The sequence below is a fragment of the Sphaerodactylus townsendi genome, linkage group LG11 (genome assembly GCF_021028975.2).
Source record: "Sphaerodactylus townsendi isolate TG3544 linkage group LG11, MPM_Stown_v2.3, whole genome shotgun sequence".
In the NCBI taxonomy this organism is placed as follows: domain Eukaryota; kingdom Metazoa; phylum Chordata; class Lepidosauria; order Squamata; family Sphaerodactylidae; genus Sphaerodactylus; species Sphaerodactylus townsendi.
Window position 1 is genome coordinate 78,398,154 of NC_059435.1, and position 22,027 is coordinate 78,420,180.

The 22,027-nt window shown below is 52.9% G+C and overlaps 3 protein-coding genes and 1 long non-coding RNA gene across 4 annotated transcripts; 2 read left to right on the plus strand and 2 right to left on the minus strand.

The window, feature by feature from the left end:
- Positions 1 to 5,396: 5,396 nt before the first annotated feature.
- Positions 5,397 to 9,739, minus strand: LOC125441096 (zinc finger protein 211-like). The gene is made up of 2 exons (XM_048511420.1): positions 8,636 to 9,739; positions 5,397 to 5,456 (listed from the first exon to the last, which is right to left on the minus strand). The coding sequence occupies exon 1, from the start codon at positions 9,716 to 9,718 to the stop codon at positions 9,272 to 9,274; it is 447 nt and encodes a 148-aa protein (XP_048367377.1). The 5' UTR covers positions 9,719 to 9,739; the 3' UTR covers positions 5,397 to 5,456; positions 8,636 to 9,271.
- Positions 9,740 to 9,795: 56 nt separating this feature from the next.
- Positions 9,796 to 16,078, minus strand: LOC125441095 (zinc finger protein 484-like). The gene is made up of 4 exons (XM_048511419.1): positions 15,822 to 16,078; positions 14,228 to 14,354; positions 12,995 to 13,111; positions 9,796 to 10,318 (listed from the first exon to the last, which is right to left on the minus strand). The coding sequence occupies exons 1-4, from the start codon at positions 15,843 to 15,845 to the stop codon at positions 9,849 to 9,851; spliced, it is 738 nt and encodes a 245-aa protein (XP_048367376.1). The 5' UTR covers positions 15,846 to 16,078; the 3' UTR covers positions 9,796 to 9,848.
- Positions 14,867 to 19,000, plus strand: LOC125441097. The gene is made up of 2 exons (XR_007245792.1): positions 14,867 to 15,033; positions 18,438 to 19,000. It is a non-coding gene; the product is annotated as an uncharacterized LOC125441097 (long non-coding RNA).
- A 1,486-nt stretch (positions 19,001 to 20,486) lies between these two features.
- Positions 20,487 to 21,943, plus strand: MRPS12 (mitochondrial ribosomal protein S12). The gene is made up of 2 exons (XM_048511863.1): positions 20,487 to 20,632; positions 21,418 to 21,943. Exons 1-2 carry the CDS (start codon positions 20,584 to 20,586, stop codon positions 21,810 to 21,812), a joined length of 444 nt encoding a protein of 147 aa, XP_048367820.1. The 5' UTR covers positions 20,487 to 20,583; the 3' UTR covers positions 21,813 to 21,943.
- The last annotated feature ends 84 nt before the right edge of the window (positions 21,944 to 22,027 follow it).

Genomic DNA, 22,027 nt, shown 5'->3' on the forward strand with positions numbered 1-22,027 from the left:
CACAGCACCCCACGCCAAAGGGGATCCGTGCCCCCTCCTCCCGGGCTTCCCCAGTGACCCTGAACAGCCATGTGCTCATGGCTGGTCGTCCACTAGTTTGCAAGGTGGCACCTCAATGCGGGGGTCTCTGTGGCACGGGAGGGGGTCTGCACTACCAGGCCGAGTGGGCAACGCTGGAAACTGCCTCTGACTCAAGGCCAAAAGGCCCCCCACCCAGCAAACCAAGAGGTCACTGAAACCCTGCAATCTTCGGACCCTCGCCTGAGCTTCGGACCTGCTGGCGTGTGCTTGGACGGGCCATAGTTCAGAGGCCAAAGACGGATTCCGCTGTCCCGCTGAAAGTGCCCCACCCGGTGGGGAGCCCCCACCCATCAGGGGTGGGCATGGTGGACGACGCATCAGCCTCTCGAAGAAGAGGCTGGGGGGGGGGGGGGTCATCTAGTTCCCGAGGGCAGCCATGCAGGTCTGCAGCAAACTGGATTCAAGTTCAGGAGCATCTCAGAAACCCACAAGATTTCCAGTGGGTTCCAGAAGGCACAGCTCTCTTTGTCAGTCACGATTCCCCAAACCTCATGCGCCCCCATTGTTGGTCGCTGAAGTGCTCACTGGACTCCAACCTACTAGGTTTTTATAGGAGCATATGAAGCTATTAACTCTGAAATGGTTTCACAGGACTGGGGTGTTGTGGGGTTTGTGGGCTGTAGCAAATGCTACTGGAACACGGCCATACAGCCTGCAAACCCCACAACACCCCAGTGATATGGCCTTCGACAGTTTCACAGGACTGCCACTCCGCCAGTGTGGAGCCAGGCCGAAAGTCCACCCACCAATTTGAAGAGAACAGCAAAGGCTGCTGCTCGGGTAAATGTTGCTTCCTGGCTTGGATGGCCCAGGCGAGCCCCTTCCAGTCAGATAAGCTGGGCCAGCCCATTTGGATGGAAGACCCCCGGGGAACACCAGGGTTGTGATGCGGACAGGCCACAGCGGGCTCTCTTGCCTGGCAAACCCGGGGGGGGGGGGGGGGGGGCTGTGAGTCCGCTGTGACTTGGCAGAATCCTGTCCCACCAGCAAAGTGTGAATTGCCAAATAGTCCATGCAGCATAACTGGCTTAAAAAAAAATATATAGAACTACTAATGCTGATGTGTTTGCCCTTAAAAAAGCCATTTGCGGCCTGGGCCCTGCTTATCTGAGGGACCGTCTCTCCCTATATCACCCTTCTAGGCCCCTCCGCTCATCGGAGGCGGACCTACTGGTGATCCCTGGCCCCAAGGCAATCCAGCTGGCCTCTACAAGGGCCAGGGCTTTTACGGCCCTGGCCCCTACCTGGTGGAACAGGCTTCCAGGTGAGATCAGGGCCCTCCGGGACTTACAAAGTTTCCGCATGGCCTGCAAAATGGACCTGTTCCACTAGACATTTGGCCAGCCGGGATGATGTCAACTCCGCCATAAACAACATCTGGCCTCCCTTGGGTACACAAGGGGGGGAGGGAGGGGTTGAAGCCATCTGCAGTTTTAGTATTTTATGTATTATTTTATGTAATTTATGTATCATGATATGTTTTAAATTGTTTTATCACTGATGGACACCGCCCTGAGCCTTTGGGGGAGGGCGGTATATAAATAGATAGATAGATAGATAGATAGATAGATAGATAGATAGATAGATAGATAGATAGATAGATAGATAGATAGATAGATAGATAGATAGATAGATAGATAGATAGATAGATAGATAGATAGATAGATAGATAAAAAAAGGAAACGTCCACCAAAAAACCCTCTAGGGACAGCACCCCAATGTTGAGGTGGAATCTCTTTTCCTTCACCTTGAACACATGACTCCTGGTCCTGGAGCAGCAGAAAACAAGCTTGCTCCAGAGAGAAGCCACATGCAGCCACAGAGACCACGGTCACCCAGGGGCCCACTGAAGAAGAGCCGGTGCTCTGATTTCGCCCTCTGCTGCTTGAGCCCCAGATGCAGCAGCACTCTGCCCTCAGGAGAACCCTCCCCAGCGAAGCAATGACCAGGATTCATTTTAATGCAGGCGGCTGTGGTGTGACGAACCTGCCATTAGGGCTAGCACCGGACAGATTGCCCACTTCAACCAAGCCAGCCATCACTTAAAGCGACCTCTGCTCACAGCCATCGCAACGTCCACTAGCAGCAAAGTCCCGCAGGTGATTATGGGGAGGGGTCCATCTTTTTTCCAGACAATGAAACCCCAGACTCTCCAGCTGTCCCGCAATCCTCTTGGCTGACCTCTCCTGTTCTTTTCCCAGCTCTGCTGTTTTCTTTCTCAGGTGAGGGGATTGGCATCACACAGTGCTCCAGAGGACAGATCTATGCAGGGGCAGCCAAATAGCAGCCATTTTATTTTCTGTCTCTTCTACTATCATTCAATTTGGACGTTGCCTTTTTCACAGTTACGACACATCAATATTTACATTGGGCTGTTCGCTCCGACCCCAAGTTCCCGCTTTCCCTCTTGGCCTCCTATTAGCATCAGTTGCTTATCAACACCGCGCATCATTTGCCACACTGTCAGCGCACTCATCCAGTGTAGAGATCTCACCGTCTGCCTTGGTGGTCTTCATCCTCCTGAATAATTTCCTGTCATCTGCACATTTGCCGGCCACTGCGCTGCTTCCCAGTTATTTGGCACAGAGGCAGGTTTTAATGACAAGGTGCACAAACAGACAGGTTAGCAGACCGGGTTCCTGACGGGTTCCCTTACGGCTTCATATCTGGGCTCCTTACGGCATCCTGGGCATCTGGACTTGGAGACTTTCTGGTTTTCAGCTTGCTTAGTAGTCCTAGAACAGTTATGGCGAACTCTATAGCTTACATCGGGTGCAAGAAGGTGGTGACACTTCCGGAAGAACCCTCTCTGTGGAGCACGCACACACAGAGTCTAGATCAAGTGTGTGGTGGGCAAGAAAAATGCACACACACACCTACACACACATCTAGGCTGGCCTGGGCCACTGAGCATGATGTGTGAGGACTGGGGTGAGCAGGGAGGACTCAGCTAGTGGGCCTGGTGCCTGTGCTCCAGGTGGCTGCTGCCCAAGCGGGGGGAGCACAGAGGAGGCAGAGATGCTAGACAGGCACAGAGCGGTGTGCGCGGGACTTGCTGGAGGCTAGAGCAGGCTGGGCCCTGCTCAAGCGGGTGGGGCGGAGGAAGAGGGAGCCAACTGGTTTTTTCTAAACCAAAACCTCAGCATTCAGGTTAAATTGCCGGGTTGGCACTTTGCAATAAATAAGTAGGGTTTGGGTTGCAATTTGGGCACTCGGTCTCAAAAAGGTTCGCCATCACTGTCCTAGAATTTCATCTCTCCTCTCATCAATTCACCTCCGCTTTTCTAAAGCCAGCTTTCTCAGATTCAGTTTGGACGGATGCCCCAGGTTGTCTGCAAGGAAAATGATGCAAAAAAGTCCAGCTTCTCTGCTGTCTCTTGACCATCCTTAAGCAATCTTTCCATTGCCCAGTGGCCGCTCCATAGATGGGTCCCCCCCCCCCCGCCCAGCAGTCCAGTGGAGCAGGCTGTCAGCTGACATGAACCTTCTGAAGGAGAATCAGGAACATACCACTAAGGAAAAGGGAGCCAGTGAGGGGGAGCTACGTCTGTACTAAAGAAACTGAGATTAAATGCTATAGAGTCCAATCCTTTTTTGAAAGACCTCCCCCCCCAACACACACACATAATTGAATGAATGAATGAATCTTTATTTACAGTTAACAATCAGTAATAAAATACTGGTTTCACCCTCTGACCACGGCCACACAGCCCGGAAAACCCACCACAACTAGGAATAAAATAATTCATAAAGGGCCAAATTCCAAATTTTTACAAACAAAGAGGCAAAAAGCTAAAATATAAAATAGGTGAAGTAAGATGAAATATAAAATAAGACCATGCAATCAGCGAGTGGCACCCTGGCAAGGGAGGAGCCACCGGCCGCCAGCCGGGGTGCCGCCCCATTGGAGAGGCTGGGCACGGAGACCTGTCTCGCATCTGGCGCCCCCCACCCCACAGGTTCAAAAGGCATGTGCCGGGGACTTGGGAAGGGTGCCTTGCAAGGGAAAGGGAGGGAGGGAATATGAGGGAATCAAGTATATTTCATACTTATTTTAATATTCCGCTAAAAGAAATGATGGTCTCCCACCCACTTGCTTTCCTGTATTTATTTACTAAAACACAAAACGGAGCTGAATTACTGGGGATTCTTTGGTCCTCACCCAACAGCAAATAGTTCAGTCTCCATTTATTATCTTTTCCAGCCCATTCAGTCAAGTTTGGCTCCAGGATTTCTTCTCTAAGCTTATCCTATAGAGGGCACTGAAGCAGCCCGTTCACGTGAACCCACTCACATAATTTAGCGCAACTGCAGGCCCCCAGACCCCCCCCCCCCGCCCTCAAGCACAGCGGCGCTCGCCTTTGCTCGAGACCCTCCAAGGAAGATGTGACAACCTCCCTGCATGACACGTACTTGGACTTCCAAAAGCCCTCCAATAAGTCCTTTGCCAAAGGGATGGGATGAGAGAACAGGCTGTCTTGCTGACTAGAACTTGGCTAAATTACAGGAGCCAGCAGGACTGGAAAGAGAGTCCTCAAATAATCGAGCACTAGGGGTGACAGTGAAGGCAGCCAAGCTTGCGGGTGGCACCAAGTCCCTCCAAGCTGGCAAGAGCCCAGCAGATCGCGAGACGTTCCAAAAGGGGGCACTCCAGAGGAGGGGGGGGGACAGGGGTTGATGGGGCTGAACCAGGTCAAGGCGGAGTGCACAAGAGCGTTGGAGGAGCCGGCAGCAGCAGCAGGAGCCCAGCCCAGCATCCCGACTCACACGGTGGCCAGCTGGCCACTCCGAAAGGCCAACGGGGCACAGAGGCCGAGGCCTTCCCCCCTGCCTGTGGACATGGAGGTTCCTTTTGGTCCCTGCGGCTGAGAGCCACTGATGGAGCCCCCTCTCCTCCAGGATTCTAATTGCCTCTGACACGCATTTATGCTGGGGGCGGCCATCACTACCTCCTCCTTTAAACTAACATCATGACGCTGCCTTCTGCCCAGTCCACCCGCGGTCCACCCGGGCCAGTCCTGCCCAGTGGTGGGATCCAAAAATTTTAGTAACAGGTTCCCCTGGTGGTGGGATTCAAACAGTGGCGTAGCCCCAATGGGGCTGGGCGAGGCACGACGGGGGCGTGGCCGGGCATTCCAGGGACAGGGCATTGCTGGGTGGGGCTGTGTCAAGGACACAGCCGCTGCAGTGGTCCTTGGGCAGGAAATGAATGCACGAAGGCGCAGGCTGCCACGCACGCTGGTGCACCTCCTGCCAGACTGCTTCAAGTTCTGCGCGCTACTGCTGAGGAGTGGAGGAGCGTAACTAAGGCAAAAATCACGTGGCAAAATCACCCATTAGTAACCCCCTCTCAGCACGAACAAATAATTAGTAACCTCCTTCAACTGAAATTACTATATTGGGGGATTTCAATGCGAGAGTGGGTAATAATCTAACCTCATATTTGGAACGTGAAGGTTATGATGATAACGATTATGTCTATTCACTCTTACTTCCATCAGAGCGTCATTCTGAGGATACCCAGACCAATTACACTGCTAGGAATCTGATCAGACTCGCTTATCAAACATAACATGTTATGGCTCAATGGTCTAAAATGCTATGACTGTTCTAATAATTTCACATTTGTTAGTACGCTGGGGAACAGTGTTATAGATTATTGTTTTATGTCACCAAAATTAAGAACTTCAGTCCAGTCTTTTAAGATAGGAGACCTTCTAACTAGGAGATCACCTCTCACTTAACCTTTGTTCTCCATCAGGAAGAGGGGTGGAGCGTTCCTATGGATACATCTAAAAAAAGAGTATTTACCTACGGCTTTTCTGGACATCCCATTTGGCCCTTACAGCACTAAATGAGCTAATGCTAATTCTCAGCATCTAGGTAATCCTCTTAAGTGCTTTTTTTATAAGGCAGGTTTAAGCGCTTGTGTGGCAATTGGCAATTTTGAAACATTAATCAAGAGTATATCACAGACTATCTTTGTAAAGTCCGTTAAAGCAGAAACCTCCATACAGCAGCACTAGAGGTGCCCCCTGGTTTTGGACAAAGGAGTGCCATGAATTAAACAAACTAATTCGGTGGCATGCTTACCAACAATTCAAAGAGGATTTAAGAAATCCTGTGTCGGCCTAAGCGATCAAGCTAGTTCAATATATAAAAACTACTCTTCATTCTTTAAATGAAAGAGAAACAGGTTCAGTATCGCGCCCGAATCCAGTGGGATCGCTTATATCAAGCTGTAATTCTCCCAAATGACTCAAGACCAGTTTTGGGCCTTGACAAAACAGACTTGACTCCAATAAAATGAGAGCGTTTTCTTCCATTCTCCTCCTGAGGTTTGGATAGATCATTTTCTTGCTAAGCTGTTCCAAAAGGAAGAGACCAGTAACATTTATCACATCCATCTCCATCTATTAGATGATTCCAGAAATGGCCTCCTGTTACAACTCAGGAAATCATGGATCTAATAACTGAATTATGGGGAAACTCCCGTAAAGCCTCTGTTGCCCAGATATAATTTCCCCAAGAGATACTGAAGTTAAGCATATAGAGTGGTGGGCACCCCTTTTGGCCAATCTATTCTACCCAAATCAATGACTCAGGCCTCATTCCTAAGCCTTGGCTATCTGCAGTCATTATTACCTATTTATAAAAAAGGTGACCCATCGGATCCTGCCAACTTCCGTACCAATCTAGTTTGACATCAGTCATTGGGAAAATATATGCTGAACACTTCTATCCAAACTACAGGCCTGGACGACTCATCGGAGCATCATTGCCCCAGACAAAAGAGGCTTCACGAGGGGGAAACCCCCGTTAGACCATGCGATGCTTCTTACAGCATTTGGATTCAATAAATACTCCAAACGTCCAAGAAGCAAACTTTATGCTGCCTTCATTGATTTGAAGGCAGCTTGTTGACAATAGTCTCTAGAGAGCGCTCTTTGGAATAAATTGGCTGCTTATACAAGGAATAGACAATAAACTTCTTTCTAATCAGGCAACTTTATACCAACACAAACTGCATGAGTTAAGTGCTCCCACGTGAAGGTCTCAATGACTGATTCTATTTCTACCTTTAAAGGTGTGAGAGCAAGGCTGTGTGTTAGCACCAACCCTTTTCAATTTATTTTTGAGTGACCTTCCATCAGCCTTATTGGAAATTAATAACCATGCCCCTAAATTAGGAAACTCAAGGCATATTCCCAATACTTCTATATGCTGGATGATACCATCCTTCTATCTTACGCTCCAAAAGTTGGACTTAGTCGACTGCTGGGAGAATAGATGTGGGCAGTAACTGTACGAGATAGCGGACTAGTCATCAATTATCAAAAGACCAAGATTTTGATCTTTTGCCAAGAACTTAATACAAAAAACATAACTGAAGGCGATTAATAAAGTGCCAGTGGAGCAGGGTTAACCAATACAAATATCTTGGAATTACATTTTCTTATAACCTCTCCTGGTTACCCACACAAAAAAGCTGCTATTGCAGGTGCTACCATCAGTTATTCTGCCATTGCACGCTTCTTTTTTATGGAAAGGGCCATACCCTTGTCCCCAGCAGCATTAAAAAATCTTTAACTCTAAGATAGAAGCGCAGTTACTTTATGGAGTACACTATCTGGCTCCAAGCAGTTGACGACTCCTTTGAATACCTCGTCCAATCCAAATTTTCCTCCGTGAAAAAATTATAGGGCCTTAGCCAAATTGTTGTACGTGATGCGGCCCACTCTGTTTAGAACTGGGCCAAAATTCATTAGTTTATAGGGCTTGGTTGAGAGCTTTTTTGCAAATTTTGGTCACGCCTGCATTTCTGGCATGATGAGCACTTTCGCTGATTCACCTACTTTTGTCTGATACTCAGGCTAATCCATGGTTCTCTCCTGATCGAAAGAAAGATTGAATCAATTTTGGTATATCTCCTTCGACTTCGCTTTTCCCGCTATCTAGTTCCAGAGAATCCTACAACTTATTTAAAAGCAAAGAATTGTTGGAAAGCCGAATGGATTAATTTTATTTAGGGGCTGCTAAGTGAAACTTGTTCACCCTATACATCTTTCAATGCCCTATATCAAAACAGGATGGCTCCCTATTTGTATTTTTCGACTAATCAATGCAGAGAAGAGGCCTCGCACTTTGCGCAAAACTCCAATGTTTCCACACGGCATTAGTGGGTAGGATTTTAACAACTTGGAAATGAAGCGAAAGGGGTATGCTCTTGTGGTGAACAACAAATTGAAAACATTGGCACATCAACTGCTTTATTGCCCTAAATCTGCTAATATCAGATCAAAATATTCCAACATTCTTTCTAGGATACCTAGTGAAATGGAAGAATCAAGTAGACTTCCTTTTCTTCTGGACAATTCTGACAATGAAACTTGTGAACTGGTTGCACAATTTTTACTGGAGGTGATGCACAATCAATAATTTATATTTTATCTTAAACCTTTGTATTTGTATACCTTTTATCTCAGGTTTTTTATTGTGTTATGATTATTGTTATGCCAAATAAAGGCTTATTATTATTATTATAATTAGTAACCTACTCTCGGGAACCTGTGAGAACCTGCTGGATCCCACCTCTGGTCCTGCCTCCTATGACTGGCAGCCACTCCCCAGGAGGTCAGGTGGAGTTGCTGGCCCCTCCCACCACCCAGCGCCTGGCCCCTCCCAGTGGGGATGCTTCTGGGCACCTTCTGCTCTGCCGCTGACCAGAGCTGAACTGGCAGCAACTGAGAAAAAAAACGGGCTGACGAAAATGTCGACTGAGAGTGTGACGGAGGTGAGAAAGCAGGCACATCCGGAACGCCAGCCACAGCTGATGTTGCCCAGAACTGCCAGGGACTGAGCGGGTGCTCAGCGGTTCTGATGAGTTCTCCTTGCCCCGTTCCTGTGGGGAGGGCTAGATTAGAAGGGAGCAAACAGCTTAGGAAGGTTTGTGGCTGAGCAGGATTAGCACCTCAGGCACCAGCAGCACACGCTCTTACACGCCACACTGTTTCTGCAGCAACCCGTAGACGTGGGTGTGGGAAAATGGGCACGTGCCTCCACAGGCACACACAGCCAGAGGGAGAGGGAGAGCTCAGCCCCTGCGGGCCCTTCCGGAGGCTGGGAGGACCATCCCCAGGGGAGCCTCTCCCTGGGACCAGGGCCAGCCTTGCAGCATCCATCGAAGGGGCTACGGCTCAGCCTCTTGCTTGACGGGCCTCTCCTTCATGCCGTGGGCCGCCTGGTGCTCCAGGAGTTTGTCCGCGGAGCCGAAGGAGCGGCGGCACTGTGGGCAGGGGAAGGGCCTGCCGCCTCGCCGATGCTGCCTGCTGTGTGCCACAAGGCTGGTCCGGCTGGGGAAGCTGCGGCCGCAGTCGGGGCAGGGGAAGGGCAGCTCGCCCGTGTGCAGCCTCTGGTGGGTGAGGAGGTTCCCGTGGCGGCTGAAGGTCTTTCCGCAGACGTGGCAGGCGTGGCTCCCATCCTGCGCAGTGTGCGTCCTCTGGTGCACCTGCAAGCTCTCCTTCCAGCTGAAGCTCTCCCCGCACTTGGTGCAGAGGAAGGGTCTCTCCTCCCTCTTGATGCCAGCTCCAGCTTGGTGACTCCTCCTGTGCTGCCAGCTTGGCTTGCCAAAGGCCATGCCGCCGCGTGGTGGGAGCACCGATGGCCCCGCCACGCATCCGCTTGTAGCCCTTTCAGCAATGGCCTCCCAGGTGCCTCTTGTGCCTGAAGAGCAGGCTTCCAGGAGCCGTGCAGTGGGTGGAGGCCCCTCATGGCGCTGGCTCGCCTGCGCCGAGAACTGGAGTCCTCCTTTGAGGCAGAACTGGCCCCCCAGGGCCTGGGCAGGCGTGCCGCTTCTTCCCACGGTGCTTCTTGTGGCTCAGGAGGTTGAGGTGGTGCTGGAAGAGTTTCCCACACGAGGTGCAGGTGAAAGGGCCCTTCTCCTCTCTGTGGAGGCCCTGGTGCTCGCACAAGGAGGCCATGTCCTCAAAGCTCCTCCCGCACTCGCAGATCTGCAACTCCGCCTGCCCCAGGGATCCCGCCCCCAGAGAGCCCCGGCCCTCCTTCCATGCCCAGGGGCCAGGTGAGGCGCTCCCTGCAGCGTCTGGCAGCTTCGACTCACTCCAGCTGGGGCACGCCTTCAGGAGACTGGCATCTGCTGCCAAGGCAGCACCGTTTGGGGACACCAGGGGGCGCCAGTCCTCAGTGGCTGGATCCTGCGCGCTTGGGCTCCCGGTAGCTGTGGGGAGACAGACAGGAAATCCCTCTGTGAGAACCAGGGGCGTAATGCCCATTGGGCAAGGTGGGCAGCTGCCCAGGGCAACACCTTGTGGGGGCATCAAAATGCAGGGTTCGTTTTTGGCATTTTGGCGTTTTCATTTTGGCCTGCAGAGCAGTTTTAGTGGCGACACCAAAATTTCAGCGTAACATCAGGAGACTGTCCTTATGCTACCCCCCCAAGTTTGGTGAGGTTTGGTTCAGGGAGTCCAAAGTTATACCTTTGGACTCCTGGTTTCGCTCACCAAACTTTGAAGGGCTGCGATCTCCCTGATGATACCTGAAATTTGGTGCTGATATCAATCTACAAATGCGCCTGCGAGCCTAATGTCCTGGTGCAAAAAAAAAATGTGGTTGTGGTGGAGTGGCCGCCCATTGGGGAGGGGGGAGCATCCAACTCAGGTTTTGCCCAGGGCTCCAGTTTGCCTCATTACACCCTTGGTGAGAACTGGCATGGAGTGGCAGCACTGGCGTAGCTCCAATGGGGACATCCGGGGCGGTCCGCCCCGGGCGGGCTCCTGCCAGGTCACGTGGGGGGCGGCAGCGTCGGCTGCCGGCTGCCGGTTATGGCTGGGCTGCTGGGGGCGGATGTGCAGCCGAGGCAGGCCTCCTGGTGGGCGTGCTGAGGCTGCCTGAGGGGCAGGGAGTTTGAGGGGGCGGGCCCACAGCTTGAACAGGCACCACATGTGACCTGTGGCTAGCATATGGCCTGAAGAGGAGCAGCAACGGAAAGGCTGCTGTAAAGGGAGCCCTTTCCACTTCTGTGAGCCACCAGCAGTCCCTAAGCGCCTGCCTGCCGGAGCCTGAAGACGAGCAACAGGTCAGGTAAGCAGCACGCAGGCACTGGCTGGCAGGCAGCCAGACTGGCCTTGGATCGATCTGGCGAGGCTGGGCAGGGCTGCAACGCGACACCCGCTGTTGGGAGGGTGGGGGGGGTGGCCTGGGCTGACTCTCTCTTCCTCCCCAGGGTTGCTCTGGGGGGGTGTTTGAAAGCTTCCATGGCCAGCAGGGCCTTTGCAAGGATTTTTCTCCTGTAAAGAGCCTGCAAGAAAGTCTCAGCTCTCCGGGAGAAAAATCGCTTGCAGAAGGCCATGGAGCCAAACACCCCCCAGAGCAGCCGAGGGCAGCCCCAGCCAGGTCTCTGATCCTGTGATCTCAATTTGTGAAGAGAGGTCCTTGATAGATGGACTTGAGTGTGGAGACAGGACCTTGAAAAATGGATTCTAGAGTTTGGTATCAGTATTATGCAGTATGTTGTGAGAGAATCCTCAAGATGGGAACTCTTGGTGTTTTTACTGAAATGTTTATGATTCCAAGAATAGTTCCCACAGTATAAAGATAATAAAGGCATGTGACTGTAACAAATCTATACCATGGAAGACTAATTCCAACGTATTGTACAGAAATATTTGTATTTTATTTCAAGTTAAGTTATTTTATAAAGAATAATTTATTTTAAGCTATTCCAAGTTTTCTAAGTTACATTATTTCTAAAGACTGTGAATTCATGTTAGTAAGTGCCTTACATTGTTATTGTTAAAATTTGCCCCTTTCTCTCCTTCCTTTCCTTCCTGGCTCTGTACTGTATTTCTAATGCTGGGGGGCAACTGGGGGTGCTGGATATAACACCATAAAACATTTTCATAGCAGTAATAAAACATTTTGAAAGCATTTTGAGAATGTTTTCAACATTTTTTATTTCTGCTGTGTGGCATGGCCCATTGCTGTGTTCTGTTCAGATTTGTGAGTTAGGACATGTTCTATAATGAGCTGGTGACTTTGAGATGACCTGGTGCAAAAAATCATTCATTGGTAGTAGTGGTGGAGGGCAGCTGCCCATATCGGGGGGGGGGGGGGGGGCTCAGATTTCGTCCCGGGCTACATTTTTCCTAGCTACGCCCCTGAGTGGCAGGGCCGGGCCTTGGTTTGCCATGTGACCCAAACGCACCCTGCAGGGTGGCAGGACTTCCATCAAAAAAGAACCCTTCCCACCTCCCTCGAAGTCCCAAAGTGGAGGAAGGGGGGCACAAGGGGGTGCAGATCTCCCCCCCCCTCTAAGAGCAGGAAGAGGAGCCCTGGGGCAGAAAGAGATCTGGAGGGGGCTTGGGGGCGAGGAGGAAGGGGGGATTCCCCCTCACAGCACTGCAGGGCTCCTCCCCTCCCCCCCAGACCCCTGCTGGGCCAGGATGTTTTGGGGACTGCAGAGAAGTCGGGGGGGGGACCCCGTGCAGAAGGAGAAGGCTGGATCTTGCACATAGGGGGCGTTTTTCTTGCCCCAACATCAGCCAAAGCCCCCGGGGGGCGGGGTTGTAAGTGTTGATATGACAATTGCTGACGTAAAGCAAACCCTCCCAAAGCCATTTCCCTTCCCAGCAATGGAAGTGGAGGGAGGGGGAATGACCCCCAGAGAGACTAGGCAGAGAAAACGCAAGGAAAGCAATGAGGGGGCAGCCCCACTGCCTCTGCGCTGACTTGGCAGCTTCAGCACCAGTGCAGAAACCCTTGTGGAAGAGGCCTCAGATGCGGGAAACACTGGGACAGGCCCAGCCCAGCCAGCCTCTCTGCCCCCCCCCCCCCGCCCCACGGCCTCAGCCAAAGCAACCTCTCAGTGGTTTGGGAGCAGGATGGTGTCACTCACCGGAAATGGGGGTCCTGCAGGCATCCATTCCCCCCTGCCCAGGGAGACCCAGGGCACAGGGCTCTCCCCCTTGCTCCATTTTGCAAATCAGCTCTGGTTTGGGAAGCATTTGGGACCCTGCAAGAGGGAGAACGAGAGGTTGGAATTTGCTATCCCTGGAGCAGCATCTGGGCATGAGAGGACGCAGCCCCCCTGGCATCGCAGACAGCGGAAGCACCTGGGGCGCAAGAGACCTTTCCCAAGAGACCCAGCACCCCCGCCTGGGCTGCTCCCGATACACCCTTGGGCAGCAGGAACCGCAGCCAGGAGCCCATTCACATTTTATCAAAAACCAACCATTTAACTTTTGCGTCAAACTGTCAGGGTCACGACCCTCACCTAAGCCTCTGTTGCATGATAAGTTTCTGTTTCCTAGTTCTCCCCATTCCCGCCACTGGGAAGGACCGCCCACTCCTACCTGTATATATACTGGAACGGAGGGCAAGAACCCTCAGTTCCAGCACCCTGTATCTTAGGGCAACACAAATCAATAAAGTTCGTTTCTTTGTTTCAAAGTCGACTTTGTCTGAGTGTGTCCAGCCTTACACAAACCCTCTTGTGGAAAACCCATTTGGCAGGAGGGGGCTGGTCTTGCTCTGGAAAAAAAGGAGTCTAAGGTCCTGATCCGACTGCCTTTTCCAAGGGCTTGTCCAGTGAAAAAGGCCCGTGCTTCTCCCATTCAGAGAAGGGACAGAGGCGGAGAGGATACAGCTTGCCTGTAAGGGGAAACTCAGTCCTGCCGAGGTGGGCTTCACTTCTTGGATGGGCTGGGAGGGGCCACCCTGGTTCAAGCTAAATTCCCACACTTTGGGAAGCAGCCACAGCCAGGACCTGGGTGGGGGCAAGCCGGCCCCTTCTCGGAGCCCCCAGAACACTCATCCACCCGCCCCCGTCCACGATTGTATTTTGAGCACATGGCATTGGCAGACCACTTTGGGCATTTGGGGTCTGGACAGCTTAAAATAAACGCAGGGTATGAAAAAGCCTTGGTGGTCTCCTGCAGCTCCAGCTGACCCTCCTGTTGCCATGTCCAACATGCTCAGTCCAGCTGGCTCTTGGCCCCAAGAAGGTGCCCCAAAACTGCCCTGGACAGAGCTGCCGCCTTCAGAAACAAAACCCCACCCATCCGAACAGCCACAAGACCTTTTCCTTCCCAGCACACACACACATACACCCCCGCCCGCCAGCCCTCACCTAGCGAGGCCACCAGGTCAAAGTTGTCTTCCATGACCTCCTGGTACAGGTGCCTTTGCCAGGCTGTCAGCATCGCCCACTCCTCCAGGGAGAAATAGAGCACCACGTCCTCAAACGTCACCACGACCTGGAAGAGAAAGAGGAGCCCCATCGGGCACAGGGTCCAGCATCGACCTCTGGGGGGGGGGGGAACCGTGGCCGATGCTCATGGGGCCCTAGACCAGTGGTGGCGAACCTCTGGCACTCCAGATGTTATGGACTACAATTACCATCAGCCATGATGCCAGGGGCTGATGGGAATTGTAGTCCATAACATCTGGAGTGTCAGAGGTTCGCCACCATGGCCCTAGACCACCTTCCGACACGGCAGCCTCTGCCACAGTCCCTTCTCAGAGCGAGGCAGAACTCTGCCATGTAAAGAACCCGTTTTCAGTGCCAGGTCTGAGCACACGTGTGGCCACGACCCGTCCTTATGATCAGGGTGGATTTGATTGACACCCAATCAATTTAAATCATGATTTAATTCACTAGTCTGTAAGATTGGATTCAAATGTATACATGAGGATTCAATTTTGCTGGCATAACTTTGATAGGGTGTTGTGGGTTTTCTGGGTTGTATGGCTGTGTTCTGAAAAACCCACAAGACTCTTGGTGATTCCGGCCGTGAAAGCCTCCGACAATATATAATTTTGATATTCACAACCAGATGCACCTCTCTGTTCCGCATTGGCGCCTACTTCCGGGCACGGCAATTCAAGAAGGAGACTGACAAGCTGGAACGGGTCCAGAGGAGGGCCACCAGAATGGTAAATGGCTTTCTGCATGAGATGCATGATGGTCCACTTGGACTATTTTTACACAGATTTTTTTCTCACAAAAAGCATTTTATTTTAAAAAATCCAACTGTTTTGATCTGATGTTTGTCCCTCAGGCAAGTGGGGGCCCCTGCTGCTCCGGCCGCCTCCTTGCAAAGATGCAGCAGCAGCAGCAGCAGGAGGGCTACAAGGCGTCCGGTGGGGGCGGCCAAAGGACACTTTTTCAGGGGGGCGGGGGGAGGTCCCGAAGCGCCCCCAGAGGCATCCGCCTTGTGGCCGCAGCTGCGGGCAGGCGGGCTGGCCGAGGCTGCCGGCGGGGTCGTCGGAGGCGGCTGCTTCTGGCCGGGACCCCTGGAGCCCGGACGGCTGCCCGCCAGTGCTGGGAGTGTGCGTGGCCGTGTGCGGGGGGGGGGGGGGGGGCTCTGTTGGGCAGCTCTCGGGGGAGGGGGCGCCGCGCAGGGCTGGAGGGCAGGCAGGCAGGCAGCGGGCGGGGGGGTCTCTCTGCCTGCGCTTGGCCGCTGCGCCCCCCCCCCCCGTGGCAGGCGAGCAGGAGAGGGGGGAGGGCTGATGGCCTCCTCTGGGGCTCGCGGCCGGCCGCCTTGCCCTGCGGAGGGGCAGCCCGAGGGGCCCGTCCTTCCCGGGAGCTGGGGGTGGGTGGGGGGGCGCCGTGTCCGGCGGAGCCCTTGGGGGCGAGGGGCGCACGTGGCGTCGCAGGGCCGGTGGGGGGGGGGGCAGCGCCCGGGAAGAGGCGGCCCTTCGCCTTCCTGCCCCCCGCCTACCTTGGCGGCGTCCTCCGCGGCCATCTCCGCCGGGCGCTGCGGGGGGCTGCGGAGCGTTGCGGGCCTCCTCGCCTCCTCCTTCCCCGCCGCCACCGTCACCGGACGAGCTCAGCAGCGCCGCCGGGCTGCGGGGAGGAGGCGCGCGGGCGGTGCCCGAGGGAGCGGTCCCGGCTGGCTGGCTGCCCACGGGGAACCTCCAGGGGCAGAGGCAGTCTACCAGTGGGGGGCAGGGGAGGTCCTGCGCAGGCCCTGGCCGATTCCACCAGTGGCCTTTAGGACCCCCCCCCCTTCATCCCCCGCAGCTCTCGGGAGTTCCCAGGGCGGCTGGCACTGCAGGATACAGCAACTGTGTGTCGCCCAGGGCCCCTCCCTGGAAAGCCCCTGCTAACCCACCACCACTGACCAGGAGGACCCCCAAGACTGAGAAGGCCCCCTGCCAGCCCCATACCAGAGCAGTCACTAAGTAACTGATACCCAACCTGGTGGCCGCCCTGCAGTCTCCCCCCCGGGGAAAGAGATCAAAAACCCCACAGAAATAGATTGTACTAAGTGGGGCAAAAAAGGCCTCTATGAAAAGCTTTTTTGTAAAAGGGGAGGGGGGAGGGGGGAGGCAAAGGGCGGCTGGGTTCAAAAGGGGGTGGGGAAACACACGACTGCCGCAACAGACAGCAGGGCAGTGGTGGTTCTAACAAAGCTAACCACATGACCTGTGCTGTGGCTGGTTCCTCAGAGCTGGTGCAGAGTTCCTTGTGGCTACAAGAAGTTGTAGTAGTGTAAGCACAGAAGGAAAAGAGTGAAAGTAAGAAGGAAATAGCAAGTGTTAGAAAGTAAGAGAGAGAGAGAGATAGAAAAAAGAAAAAGAAAAGGATTTTAGATTTACCAGAAGGTTATTTCTTCCTTCTCCCCATTATTTAGGAAAATAATAGAGAGAAAAAGGTTCAGGCAAAAATACAGCTTAAAGTCATTTCACAGAATCATGAAAAAGTGTCTTTGTTAAGAGAAGTGCATTCAATGTTCCTGCATTCCAGAAAAAGATACTTTTTAATGCTTGCGTGCAAGTAAAAGGCTCATGAAAATAATATCTTCAACTAAAGCACAGACCCAGAAAATAGAAATAAAGCATTTAAATGATTATTTCAACTGAAGTATACACACACACATATATATAACTTAAGCAAGTTTTCTTGAAGACATTTTAGTATTAAAAATTATGGCTCAGAAATAGCAAAAGGTACTTTGCTTTCCAAAACAGCCCCTGTTGTCTCTTCCCACATTCCAAAGAAAAGATACTTTTACTTAGCAATAAGCTGAGAAAGTGTGTGTGTAGAGGAAAATAACTGACCTTCAAGCAGAGATTAAAGCAAAGAAAGAGAGTCAAGCTTTCACGTGAGAAACTATATTCTTAAGAATACTATTTTGTAACAAATGTATCGCCATGATTAACAAATGATGGGAATATTGAAACTGTCATGAATTGGACAGGGTTTTAGAGCTTTTAAGCAACATTTATGATGCATCAGCTGTCTTTATCCTATAAGAACTGTGACTTTTGTATACTCAGGGCGACTCCTCTGATTCTAAAGCAGACCCTCTGAGGGTCCGGAATAAAAATTATTTATTTAATAAGTCCTTGTCGGTTCAAGCTTATTAGCTAACTATTAGTAAACACGTTACTCTGTGGTAACAGTAGTCCTTACCTCCTGCCCAGTTTTCTGCGGGGCCCCTTTCCACTGACGCTGAAGATCAGGCAAAATCCCAAACGCCCAAATAATTTGTGTTAAATGGAGTGGGACCCAAGCCAGCCCCCTTTCTCTGAATGACAAGTTGATTCCTCCGGCCCCACACAAAGCCCCCTCTCTAATGTCAAAGGCTACTTTTACCAATCAGAGCCATCTCCCAGGTAGCCCCACCCCCATCAAGCACTGAACTTCCATGACAAATAGCTGGGTCTGGTCCAAACCGGCTCATCCATTGTCCAAAAGGGAGTAAGGGGGGGGGGTGTCCAATGTTGGATAGAAGTGAATGGCTCCACCTGATGGAATCTCTTGTGGTCCGAGATCCCAGATGCTCCCAAGTGGCACTCCTGGGCCTTAGCAGGTCTTAGGATTTCTGCCACAACAGAGACCCAAAACAATTAATGACTGACATCCCCCCCTTCATTTTATCCTCACAGTAACCCTGCAAGGTAGGAAAAACTGAGAGCACCTGGCCCAACTTTACCCACTGAATTTTCATGGCATAGAGGGGAGTTGCTAGCTGGTGGTCAGTTTGGATGCGCTTAGTTTTACCTTCTGAGTTGTGCCTGGCACCACGGAAGATGCCACCAACAGTGATGGAGCAGGAGGGGCCACTCCAATTACCTTCACATTTTTGCCTGTAACTCCCATTTTCATCCTGAAGGTGGAGGCAAACTTTCAAACACCTGTCCTCAATAGTTACTCTGACCATAAAGTAGTTCAGCTTCCATTGCAAATAACATGGGTGTGGAGGGAATAGCTGTTATTTTAAATAGCTGTTATGAGGCATTTCTTATTTCTGTTACTAATATGGTGCCCTTTTGATTTATGGACCTTCACAAACAGTCATCAAGCATCTTCTGCGCATGCCTCTCTTCAGGTAGCCCCCTCCCCATGGCACACAATGGAGGTACTGTGGTATGCATCAGAATATAAGGCCTGCTGGAGCAGACAGAGGGCCCATCTAGTCCAACATCCCATCTATCATCATGGCCAACCACTTTCTCTGGCGTTCTAACAGCAGAGCGGAGAGTCCAAGGCCTTCACAAGAACCCCGGAGGAGCCCTGCTGGGTCAGACCAGGGAGGGTCCATCTAGTCCAGCCAACCAGATCCTCTGGAGATCCAGCAACAGGGCACAGAGGTCGAGGCCTCCCCCTGAAAAGAACCTCAGAAGAGAAACATTAACAAGAAGGAGCCCTTTCCAATGTTTGAACAATTAATTGCTGGAGCTATAAGAAATTTATTAGGGAAAATTTATAAATTGTTTTTGTAATATGAAACTGGAACAGGACAACTAAAAGTCTGTATGGTATGATAGATGTCAAATTTTTGGAGAAAACGTAAGTATGAATTAATGGTAGGATCTTTTGATTAAAGAAAGTTCCTTTTTAGAATGTCAAATGCTAAGAGAAAATTGGTATAAAATGTAAATGAATATTTCACTTTTTCTGCCTAAGTGTAGTATCGTACATTTACCTCTGCTGAAATTCATTTTGTTAGTTTTGGCCCAGCTCTCTAATCTGTCCAGGTCATTTTGAATTCTGACTCTGTCCTCTGGGGTATTAGGCAGAAAAAAAGGAAATGCACAGAAACAGGATGAGGGACACCTGGCTTGACAGCAATACGCATTAAAGGGATCTGGGAGTCTTAGTGGACCACACACTGAATACCAGTCAGCAGTGTGATGTGGCAGCCAAGAAAGCCAATTCAATTATGGGATGCATCAATTGGAGTATAGCGTATAGATCGAGGGATTTAATTGTACCTCTGTATTCCGCATTGGTTGGACCTCACCTGGAATACTGTGTGCAATTCTGGGCACCACAATTCAAGAAGAAGGAGGAGAAGAAGAGGAGGAGGAGGAGGAAGAAGAAGAAGAAGAGGAGAAGGAGTAGTTTGGATTTATATCCCACTTTCTCTCCTGTAGGAGACTCAAAGGGGCTGACAAACTCCTTTCCCTTCTTCCCTCACAACAAACACTCTGCGAGGTGGGTGGGGCTGAGAGAGCTCCGAGAAGCTGTGACTAGCCCAAGGTCACCCAGCTGGCGTGTGTGGGAGTGTACAGGCTAATCTGAATTCCCCAGATAAGCCTCCACAGTTTAGGTGGCAGAGCGGAGAATCAAACCCGGTTCCTCCAGATTAGATACACGAGCTCTTAACCTCCTACGCCACTGCTGCTCTAGTCAAGAAGGATAAGAAGGATATTGACAACCTGGACCTGGTTTAGAGTGACCAAAATGGTAAAAGGTGTGGAGTCCCTGCCCTACGAGGACAGACTTAGGGAGGTTGGGATGTTTGGTGAAGAAAAGGTTAAGAGGTGACATGATAGCCATGATTGATATTTGAAGGGATATCATCATCATCATCATCATCATGTCCAGATGAAGGAGCAAGCTTGTTTTCTGCTGCTGCAGAAACTAGGACCAGGAGTAATGGGTTCAAGGTGAAGAAAAAGAGATCCCACCTAAACATCAGGAAGAACTTCCTGACAGTAAGGGCTGTTCGACAGTGGAATTCACTGCCTCAGAGGTGGAGTCTCCTTCTTTGGAGGTTTTTAAAGAGAGGCTGGATGAACATGTGTTCCTGCCTGGCAGGGGGTTGGACTTGATGGCCCCTTGGGGTCCCTTCCAACTCTATGATTCTATGGATCCCTGGCATTAATCCTCCATGGATGGAAGGGTTGCGGGTGGGAGAGAGGGGCGCCCATAACACGTGTCTCCCGGTGACCCGGAAGGAGGCGTTGCCTTGTCCGGAACAGAAGCCGGACGCGCCCCTCGAGCCACCTCCGGCACCGCCCCCAATCCGGAGAGGAGGCCTTAGAGTGGCGGGTGCCCTAGCCAACCAGAGGAGGAGGAGGCCGTGAGCCCCTCCGCCCCCTTCTCCACCTCCCGTGACTGAGGCCACGCCCCCGGGCTTCCGGAGCAGCAGCCGCCCCCCCCCCCCCCCGCGCAGCAGAGCCAGTTGTTGGCCGGGACCGGCTGCGCCTGCGCGAGAAGACTCCGCTGTCCCCGTCCGGCTTCCGGGCATGGCCTCCGGCTCCTGGCTGAGGGCGCTGGCGGCTCCCCTGCGGTGGGGTACGTGGTGGCAACTCCCGGCGGGGGGTCTTTGGGGACGGGCTGGAGGCGGCGGAGAGGTTGATGCAGGGATGCAGCTGGCGGGGGCGGGGGAGAGGCCTGACAGCCTCCCCCCCCCCCCAATGCCTCCGCTCGGGGCCCCCCCTTGCATTAAGAGGCCGAATCCTCTGCCGGGGGGGCGGCCTGGACTGGTGAGTCCGCAGCAGCATCGCCAGGCCAGACGCGGGGAGGGGGCCGAGCCGAGCCTGCAGCCCAGGCGGGGAGGGGGCGTGCTTGGACTGGGCCGCCAGCAGTGGGTGGGTGCCTCAGCTGGCTCGTAGGCCGGATCTGGCCCCGCCCGGGGCATGGCCGACACCCCAAGGCAAGAGTTCACTGTCGGCAGCCTCCACCTCCTGACCTTGGGCTTCCTTGGAGGCCTCCCCTCCAACCACTAGGCAGGGTCTGTCCTGCTTTGCTTCTGAGATCTCACAAGATCAGGCTGGTCAGGGCAGCTACAGGCACCGATAGAAACACACACCGGCGTGGGGGGGGGGGGAGGTGCATCCGTAGCTGATTAGCAGGATGGCTAAAGAGAACCTCCACACTTCAAGGCAGTCACCCTCTGGATCCCAGAGCCAGGAAACAACATCAGGGGAAGGCCTTGGCCTCTCTGCCCTGCTGCTGGACCTCCAGAGGAACTGGTCGGCCACCGTGTGAGATGGGGTGCTGGGCTGGGTGGGGCCCCCTCTCTCCCCCCCAGTCTGATCCCACAGGGCTCTCCTTCTCTCCCTCCCTCCCTCCCACAGGCTGTTCTGCCGCCCTCCTGCGGCCTCCGGCGCTCACCTCAGCAGGCCCTGCAAGAGCTTCCATGGCCACCCTCAACCAAATGCACCGCTCGGGTCCCCGCAGGCGGCCCCCGCCCAAGCCCGGCCCCACCGACGGCTGTCCGCAGCTGAAGGCCGTGGTGCTGAAGACGTTCACCCGCAAGCCCAAGAAGCCCAACTCGGCCAACCGGAAGTGCGCCCGCGTCCGCCTCAGCACCGGCAAGGAGGCCGTCTGCTTCATCCCTGGGGAGGGCCACAACCTGCAGGAGCACAGCATTGTGATGGTGGAGGGGGGCCGCACCCAGGACCTGCCCGGCGTCAAGCTGAAGGTGGTGCGCGGCAAGTACGACTGCGCCCACGTCATCAAGAAGAAGTGAGCTTGTGGGGAGCCCCCCTCTCCCGGCACCAGGACTCTCTGTGGCTCCCTCTCCCTCCTGGAAACTGGCACTGGATTTGCGGGGGTGGGGGGATGGGTTTGGTTTGGAATAAAGCAATTCCGTGGCCTGGGTTTCTTGCTTGGCGTGGACTCCCCCGTGTGTCCCAGCCCCCCTCTGTCCAGACAGGCCCGGGCTCAGCTCCACGCATCTCGGGT